Here is a 9443-nt window from a genome sequence, read left to right as displayed (position 1 = left end):
TACTTTCATCCCTACTTAAATCAGGCAGTCATTGGGTTTTTTTATTTTGGAGGGGGACTGTAACCCATCAGCCTCAGGAAGTATGGCTGATGTGAGAGTTCTAGTTCTAAGCCTCTGGAGCACCCCAGGTTGGGGAAGGCTCCTGTATCAAGAGCTCAACGAGCTTGTTTATCCGTCAGAGAGGCCTGCAAGAGTCGCTTCCATTTTACCCACTCTCCAAGCATTAAGGCTCCGAGTTCTAAATGCACACATGTAGGGCTGTGTTTGTTGCCTTGCTCAGTACTGGCACTCCCCCCCCCACTTGTGTTTTGAACCATCTCCTGCTACCCCCCTTGTTTTGCGCCCTCTATGTTGCCGTTTCAATGGCAGGCTTGAGAGGATGCAGCGGGGCTGGCCCTGGCCAGACCCCCTCGCAGGGCTCTTCTGGTGATGGTGGTACACCTCTGCAGGATTTCATGGGCCTGAGGGCGTGGGGGTATCGTTGGATGACCAGAAGTGGGTTCAGAATCTGAGGAGCGAAGCAAAGTCTCAGACGAGCCCAACGGTTGCTCCTCAAAGCCAGAGTCGCTTCGATGCTTGCTCTCCAGGGGCGGGGAGAGACAGCCATGACTCCTTGAGGAACAGAGGAGGGGGGTCTCTCTAGGGCTGCTGTTCCTCACCCTATTCACCTCAGGATTCTGGGGCCACTCATATCCCTGTCCACTCACGTTTCCTGAGCTGTCAGACAAGCAGTCCACCCCGCTTGCCAGCCCGGATGTGGTTACGGCCACAGACACACTCAGAGAGTGAGATCTCATTCTACTTGGGGGCTTGTTGTATTCTTGCATTTCCATCGTCGTATTGGTTGAATGAACCTGGGCAGCACCCCCACAAGAGCCTCTCTGTTGGCTTGGGGAGCTCTTACTCAAGGGACTAGTAGCTTGAGATAGGTTTGGCATAGAGTAACACAGGCTGCTATTGACGAGAGCCAAGAATTTGCTATGAGGGTTTCTGTATGGCTGGAGGAACATGGAAGGGACGTAGCCTGTTGTCCCATTATACCTGAAAGACCAAAAATGCAAAAACGTCACTTTAAAAGCAAAATAAGTTCCAGGATGACAAAAATGGGTTGGTTTGTTTTTTCATTTTCATTTTTTGCAGGTGGGGGGTGGGGTAGGGAATGTTGCTGTGCAGCCTGGAACAGCAGGCTACCTCTCACAGGGCTGAACCTTTCATTCTACTGTTGTTAGTTTATTTTGTATGGCACAGATGATATCTGTGGCAAGCATCTCCAAGCTTTTGGTTACTAAGAGGCATCCCTGATGGTGGCTCCATCTTCCATGTGACGGCCCTTCAGATATTTGAAGATGGCTGTCACATCACTTCTCAGTCTTCTCCTGTCTTGCTTTAAATGTATGGGGTTGGGTGGGGAGGGATTACTTGCTTTTAATTAGTGTAAAATGCATTGTGATGGTGATTGGAAGGCAGTTAATAAATCAGTGATAATGATGATAATAATATGCCAACAATGTTTGGTGCCCATCAGCAGTTTAGCTGCTGAGTTCTGTACCAGCTGCAGCTTCCAAACCAACCTCAAGGGTAGCTCCGTACAGAGTGCATTACAGTAAGCAAACTTTGCAGTTACCAATGCTTGGCCACTAGCAGACAAGTTATCCTGATCCACGAACAGCCCCAGCCCCACTGGCTTACCAAACAAGCCACCATCCATCATTTGATTTCTCCAGCACTTCCACCACAACCCCAATCTTCACAGACAGTTCATCTGACTTCTTGGCCTCATAAGCCCGTGTGACATAATACAGCATCCCTGAAAGAAAAGAGGAGGAACTGTTTCCAGCTCTCTACTTTTCTTAAACAATACACCACATGAGCAAGGAAGAAGAAAGGCAAGTAGGCAACTTCCCAAACCAATATGTAAACCGAAGCACAGCTGTCCTCCATATTGCTTTTCTTCAACCCAAAAAATGTGTATAAAGAGCCATACATTGGGGGATTTGCTTCCAGATGTTTTGGACTGTCTCTCTCTCCCATTAGCCCCAGCCAGCATAGCTGTATAAAGCTGGGGCTGATGAGAGAGTTGTAGCTCAAAGCAGCTGGAAGGCACCAGGTTGGTGGAGGCTGGCATAGACAACCCTGAGGCAGAGGTGACAAATGACCTGACTCAGCACCTAAGGCACCTGCCTGATGTTCCCATCTATGAGAAAGCATCAGAGTCACTTGAGGGACTTGTCCAGACTCACCTGTCTCCTCTGTCTCCTCGGTGGCAGCTACCTCCTCCGTCTCCTCCAGGTACGGGGCTGGGAACCAGGCAATTTGTTTCCAGTAGTTTTCCACCAGCCACCATCCTGCAGAAAAGAATGACTCTGAAAGGAAGCTGAGGCCATCTGCAAGTTTCCCCCAGTGTGTCTTTTTTTCCTTTTTAAAGACAGAACCTGATGAGTGTGTGGTCAACTGCAGCCCTTAATCCCAAGTTTGTGAGAGCATGGATGATGGGAGATGTAGTCAGCAACATCTGAGGATCCACAGGTTTCCCACCTCTGTCAATAATCCTTACAATAACCTTAAAAACTATATATTTTTATTCTCATAAAGAAAAGGGGAGGTGGCTGAGAGAAGCCTGCTTGTCCAAAGCCAGCCAGTGAGTTCATGGCAGAAATGAGATTTGAATCTGGGTGCTGCACTTGTTTTCCAGAATGCAGCATCAGCAGCAGACACGGGACAGGGGGAGGTTTGCTGGCAAAAGCTGTTCTGCTGTGTATCTTGTGCTATTTTATGTGAACCGCTCTGCGATTTTTATTTTGATGAAGAGCAGAAAATAGCTGTGGCTCTTGCATATTGTTTGGAGGTTGAATCAGATGACCATTGGGGTCCCTTCCAACTCTACAATTCAGTAATACCATAATAATAGTAGTAGTAGTAATAATAATAATTTTATTATTTCTACCCCGCCCATGTGACTGGGTTTCCCTAGCCACTCTGAGCAGCTTTCAACAGAACATTAAAAACAGAATAAAACTTCAAACATTAAAAACGTTCCTAAATAGGGCTGCCTATGCATACAGAAATGGAGTAAAGAAGCATACCTGTCTTGTCTTTCATGAGGACTTCAAGTATTTCCCCCTTGGTGGCTCTGAAGAGCCTGTTGCTTGTGTCTTTGGTCTCATAGGCTTCAAGGCACCTGTAACTCTGGGAGACGACCGGCTGGGTGATGGTCGCGCTGGGTGGCAAAGGAATCTCTTTCTTCCCTGGGCCCATTTCAGAAGGCAAAATCACAATGCTGCAAAAGTGGGAGGAATGATTAGTCTGCTGTGATTCCTGCACTGCAGGGGGTTGGACTAGATGACCATTGCAGGGCATCCCTTCCAACTCCATTCCTAGGATTCTATGTCCCTTTTTGAACTGGAATAAATTCCAAAGAAATTACAGCAGATCAGGAAAACTTGTCTTCTCACTGAGCTTGGTCTCCAGTCGAATTTCATCCCTGGTGACACCTTTTATTACTTCTAATGCAATTAATTTATTAACTCCCTTCAGAATCAGTGTCTCTGGGCGTTTTACACATAAGATAATTTAAAACAGTTTAAAACAACAACAACACCAAAAACAACAAATACATTTGAAACAGGACTGAAATCCTAACAAGTGAAAACACACGGTGAAGACTCATTTACCTAGCTGGGAAAGTCTGTTGGAACAAAAATGCCTCAGCTGTTTCTGGGAAGTGTAGACAGTGGCTGTCTGTCGTATTTCAACACAAATGCTACTCCACAGAACAGAGGCAGCTGCATGAAAGCCCTGCTCTGAGTCGCTCTCCAGAGTGGGCTTCTGAGATCTTTGGAACTTGCAGGAGAAACTCTCCCCGCAAACTTTGCCTAGTAAATATTACTTGGTGCCTTTCAAGGCTGGAATCCTGGAAAACATCAGAAAAGCAGCAGACTGCAATATAGGGAGCAACAACTCAGACCCATGGTCCATCTGTCACTGACTGGCAGAAGCTGTTATGGGTTTCAGGCAGGGGTTTTCCCCCAACCCTACCTAGAAATGTCATTGAGAATCAAACCTGGGATCTTCTGCATGCAAAAAATAAAAAAATAAAAAATGCTCCACCACTGAGTTAGGGCACTTCCCCGTACATAAAAGCATGCAAAGAAAGTAGGAAAGCATATAAACAAAATAGTGTGGTGCTGATAACGGAAACGTCACGGGTTTGGTTCCCTTTATGGAACACCTGCATATTCCTGCAATGTAGGGGGTTGAACCTTGGGGTACCTTTGAACTCAACAGTTCTATGATTCTATGAAAACATGGCCTATCAATAGCAATGGCTCATTGATATGTCGCTGCTTAGAATTAAGACAAATGCTTAAAACTCTCATAACCATAAAGAAAACTCTGGTGCTATGTTGGCTGCAGGCCAGTGAGGTATTTGTCAGTTAGGAATCTTCAAAGTATCTCAATCAATTAATTTGACAGATCAGTTCTATAAAAACCCACATGCACAATGATCCTTAGCAGTTTCCTTCAACGTGGCATTTTGCTGCAATTATTATTTCAACCTACTCTGAAATGTGCACGTCTCTGTAGTAGTTCACATCATTTTCCATTTTGAAAACATACAAAAGTTAATTTGTCAGTTTCAGCTACCAAAAAAAGGAAAGGGGGGGGGGGAGAAATGCTTTCATGAGCCAATCTGTAATGACCACTCTTACATCTGTCAGAGTTTGTTTGCAAACGACAGTCAGCAGAGCACGAAGGCAGCTCTGAGAGTCATAACTAAAAGGTTTTTATTTCAGCTCAATCCATTTACCACCCTTTCTCCTCATCCTTGCCACAACCACACTCCCATGTGTGCAACCCTGAGAACTGAAATCAGTACAATGATTAAAGCTGAATTCAGACGCAGAATCACTTCCAACATATAGGAAGCTTCGTTGTATTTTGGCATAATATTGGAAGTGGCAAGCCACTGGCCTGCTAGGGGCTGGCAAGCCAAAGTTGGAAACCACATGTGAAGTGGGTTTGCAAACAGCGGTTTGACTTAGCATTAGAGTTGGTCTGAACAAACAAGCCACAGTGATGGGTGTTGCTTTGTTCTTGACCACACACACAGGAGTGCTGTGAAGGTGAGAGATGAAAGTTGGCAAGCAGCTCTGACCCATGAATTGACTGTTGTCACAGAAGGCTGGTCACCAGGCCAAGGAGTGACAGAACCCTACCAGAATTTTTATAGGTTTTGGGGGTCATTCTGGAATGATACAGATCCCTTCCAAACCTATGATCCTGTATCTGTGAGGTTAAAATTTATACGAGAAAACTTGCAGATCCGGCCAAACCAGTTCCTTTTTTAAGTTAAGGGCCTTAGCTGGCCAGTTAACTGCGACCATTAACATATCCAAAGAGGTTGCCTGGCTGCCTGAGTTTGCTTTTCCCTCTCCTCCCTCCCCATCCCTTTTCCTTTTCTGTTGTGCCATTTAGATTGTAAACCTGAGGGCAAGTTTCCATATTATACTTAATTGTTGCAACCCCCCCCCCAAAAAAAAACAACCCCACCATTAGATATATAAAATGCACACAGAGACACCAGTCCTTCTAAATACATAGATATATATATATACTTTCATTTCTTAAAAAACGACAGTACCTGTTCTCTGGAAAAGAAGGGTCCATATCTCGGCTTTGTGCTTCAAAAAAATGGACGACATCCTCTCCCTGGGAGATCCTGGCTTTTGTCTTCAGGAGCTCCTGACAGTAAATCTCCAGCAACATCAGACTCTCCCGGCACCTGCTCAACTTCTGGTTCTTCTTCAGCATCACCTTTACATCTTGGAGGGGACCCAACAGAAGGGGGAAAGCCATCAAGGGATGCTGTGGTGGCTCTTGGCAGCACTTCCCCATCCCCCATCCTTTATACTCAGGGCTGTCTTAAGCATATGCGGCGCCAGGGTGCAAAGATCCGCCTGGCGCCCTCCCCCAGATTGCCCAGTCCCAAGTGTGCAGGAGGGCGGAGCCAGCCGGCTGCCTCAGCGTCTCGCTGGCTTGGTCGCCCCCGAACTCATGGTGCAGAACCACCCACAGCAGAAGAGCCCACCGTGACACTCCGACTCATGGGCAGGCTCTTCCCTGGACTCAACTCTCGGGCTCCGGACTCTCAGCCTGGTGCCCTGCACCCCTAGCGCCTATGGGTAAGACGGCCCTGTTTATACTAGTATTGAGGAGGTAAATATAAAACATTGGAAGCTGCCTTATACCGATTCAGATCATGGGTCTACTTACCTCAGGTTTGGGGGATCTTTGTCCCACCCAAATATTGCTGAACTACAACTCCATTGTCCCTAGCCACTGGCTGTGCTTGGTAGGCCTGGTGGGAGTTGTAGTTCAGCAGCATCTGGAGGTCCAAGAGTTCCCCACTCCTGATGTAGTTGATTGTTGTCAACAGTGAGCTACGGAAAACAAAAAACAGTGAGCTATGGAACAGTGCAAGGAACAAAGGAAGCTGCCTTACAGTGAGTTGGATCACTGATCCATTTGGCTCACACCCCCTTGAGTGCTATGAAACAGAGACTTTTCCATGGCAGTGGTACAGCTGCTGTGAGTGGGGAATAAACACTGAAAGTTGCCTTGTACAAAGGACTGAACCTTGGGGATTGAACCTGGAATCTTCTCCAATCTCCATGCAAGGCGGATGCTCTAGCCCTGAGCCATGGTCACTGCGCTTGTTGTAAAACCCAACTCCAGTGGAGTGGGAATACAGCATTTCCCCCACTTCAAGGAGGAGAAACTAAAAGTTTTCTCTGTTGATGAGAGAGGCAAGGGATGCAAACAGCAGGTGTCCCCAATCCAATTAAAATTAAAATCTAATGAAAGGCCTCTCTTCTTCCCCTTTTACCTCGAAACCTGGGGATGGTCCGGTCTGACTTCTTCAAGAGACCACTTTCAATAGGGAACTTTTTCTTCAAGTCTTTCTAAGAGAAACAAGAAGGGAAAATAAATACTATCATGCATCTCAACAGAGGAGAAATCATTGTGCACAAGCAGAGGAAACTGGCCTCCCCAGTTTCAAATCTTATTCCCTTTCCTTTACATTCAAAAGAAAACTTACATGGAGTTTCTTAAATTCTTCAAACTCCCGGTAGATGAGAATGTTGTTTTGATCTGACCAGGAGACAAAAAGCATCCAGACCTGGGGAGGAAAATAGAGCAGATGGTTCCTACAGGCCCTGAGTGTCTCCCAGCCAGCTCTTAGGGTGGTGGGCCTGCTTAGGACCAGACCTGCCCTTAGGCAGAAAGAGGCAGCAGGTATGGGGGCAGCATTTCTCTCCGTAGGAGGACAGAGAAATGACATATAGCCTGTGCTGGACCCTCCCAACATCTCCATGGGACAGAAGAAACTTCAGGCATCATTTTCACCACCCTACTAGAGCCAAGCTGACATTTCTCAGAAGTCTTTTTTTTCTGAGGAAAAATTCAGTGCTACACTACATTCTGGAAACCAAGACTTATGAGGAACAGATGAGGGAGCTGGGAATGTTTAGCCTGGAGAAGAGAAGATTGAGAGGTAATATGACATCCTTCTTCAAATATCAGAAGCATTGTGACACAGATTGCTTGTTTCTTGCCACTCTGGAGGGTAGTATCCAGAAGCAACGGGTTCAAATTACAAGAAAGGAGATTCTGACTAAACATTACGGAGAACTTTCTGGCGGTAGCAACCATGCGACAGTGGAACGGACTACCGCAAAAAGTGATGAATTCTCCTTCATTGGAGGTTTTTAAGTGGAGGTTGGGTGGCCATCTGTCAGGAAATCATTAGCTGTGATTCCTGCATTGGAGAGGGTTAGACTAGATGATCCTTTGTCTCCTTTCCAACTCCAAAGTTCTATGATTCTATGATTTTTGAGTGAGTTATTTCACAGTAAAATAACCCCAAAAACAATTCAAATCAGGTCCATATATAAAAACAAATTGAAAACAATTCCACACCTAAAAATATTTTCAGACCCAACACACATGCATTAACTGTGGGAGTCGCAGAGGGGCAACTGAAATACCTTTTGTTTTCTGTGCTTCAGCAAGCCCACTGCTTTCACCTCCACGGGAAACCTGCCGCTGCTCATCTCCCCCAGAGGATGATGCTCCATCTGTCTTGCAAGATCTCTTTGAAGCACCTCCTTCCTGCAGGCCAGGTATTTAGGAGCACCCAGGGAGGAGGGGCCAGCTTTTCCCAGCTGGCTCTAAAACTCAGGTTTCCTCCTCCGCCCAGAGGTTCCAAAGTCTGGCAACCCTGGAGAGATTCTTTGGGGAAAGGAGGCAGGTATTGAGCCCAGATCCCCTACAATTCCATCTCTCAGGAGATCAACCTTCTTGTTGTTTTTTGTTGCTACCCCAATACATTTGGAGCCCTTGGCACATTCAAAAGGGTGTCAGAAGCAGGGAGACACAGGCTCACATCTCATAGGGAGCTGCCTTATATTTATGAGTCAGACTCTTGACCCATCTTGCTCAGTATTGTCTTCACTGACTGGCAGCAGCTCTCCAGGGTTTCAGGCAGGGGGCATTCCCAGCCCTAGCTGAAGATGCTGAAGGTTGAACCTTGGACTTTCTGCATACAGAAGAGATGCTCTCCAACTGAGTCACAACCCTTTTATCCACACCCCAACAACACAGCCCTTTCCCCCTAGTTGCTGTCCCAGAAAGCTCATTCCACATTAAGGGGAGAAGTTTTACTGCACTAGCTATAGCAAGCTGAAAAGGTTACTTCTTTTGGTTTCATTTTTGCGTATTTTTTTGTACCATCCCTTGCTCCCTTTGTGGCGGCTTCCAAGACTGAATTACTCTGCAAAGTTAACGGTCATTCTTAACTAGGTTAAAAACCCAGTTTTACTTAAAAATAAACAGATGAAATAGAAGAAAGAGGTTTTTTAAAGCATCATATATGATAAAAAGATATATCACAAGCAGAAATGTCTGTAAGAAACAAATGCACAAGTTGGCCCTAGTGCTTCTGCTGATGAGGATTGCCAGCTTACTAAAAATCATGTTGATACAAGATGCATTTTAATTGTGACATCATCCGTTGCACCTTGGAGGCAGATGCCCTTGACCTGCTTTTGATCCAAACCTGCCTCCCCACCCCCAGCCTTCCATATTTGGAAAGAGAGACACACAGGGATAATGGAGGGGGAGGGAGCAGAATTTGTTCCACCAATCCAAACTCAAGGAAGGAGCATCCTAAATATCCCCCCATCACACTTAATTCATATGGACCAAGCCAGCTGACTCCCAATGCTCTGAACCTCCAATCTCTGGGAGTTATTTTATTAGAGAATTAAGACAAAAACAAAATCGGAAACAGAGATTGCTGCAGCTTGTGTGTTTCTCTGTGGCCAGGAAAGGAAATCCATTAGGTGAATACAATAAAATTCATTCACAACTTTGTTACTGTA

General features: G+C 45.9%; 1 protein-coding gene across 2 annotated transcripts; it reads right to left on the bottom strand.

The window, feature by feature from the left end:
* Window positions 1-54: 54 nt before the first annotated feature.
* NOXO1 (NADPH oxidase organizer 1) lies at window positions 55-9259 on the bottom strand. 2 transcript variants are annotated; one of them, XM_053365672.1, is made up of 8 exons: window positions 8049-9259; window positions 7100-7180; window positions 6887-6962; window positions 5642-5822; window positions 3084-3277; window positions 2241-2345; window positions 1690-1807; window positions 55-1041 (listed from the first exon to the last, which is right to left on the bottom strand). In XM_053365672.1, the coding sequence occupies exons 1-8, from the start codon at window positions 8136-8138 to the stop codon at window positions 360-362; spliced, it is 1527 nt and encodes a 508-aa protein (XP_053221647.1). In that variant the 5' UTR covers window positions 8139-9259; the 3' UTR covers window positions 55-359. The 2 variants fall into 2 exon arrangements, with proteins under 2 accessions (XP_053221647.1, XP_053221646.1); XM_053365671.1 differs by lacking the exon at window positions 8049-9259 and having other exon boundaries at window positions 7100-7393.
* Window positions 9260-9443: the final 184 nt, after the last annotated feature.

This window comes from Podarcis raffonei, chromosome 14 (assembly GCF_027172205.1).
Source record: "Podarcis raffonei isolate rPodRaf1 chromosome 14, rPodRaf1.pri, whole genome shotgun sequence".
NCBI lineage: Eukaryota > Metazoa > Chordata > Lepidosauria > Squamata > Lacertidae > Podarcis > Podarcis raffonei.
Note: the sequence above shows the minus strand (reverse complement) of the source record. Positions and strands in the feature narration are given on the sequence as shown.

Coding starts and splice junctions, on each gene's coding strand:
- NOXO1 (XM_053365671.1), bottom strand. CDS start 7,375: ATGGAGATGTTGGGAGGGTCCAGCACAGGCTATATGTCATTTCTCTGT. Junction 1,808..2,240: donor CGAGGAGACAGAGGAGACAG/GTGAGTCTGGAC, acceptor CTTTTCTTTCAG/GGATGCTGTATTATGTCACA. Junction 1,042..1,689: donor GATGGATGGTGGCTTGTTTG/GTAAGCCAGTGG, acceptor TTGGTCTTTCAG/GTATAATGGGACAACAGGCT.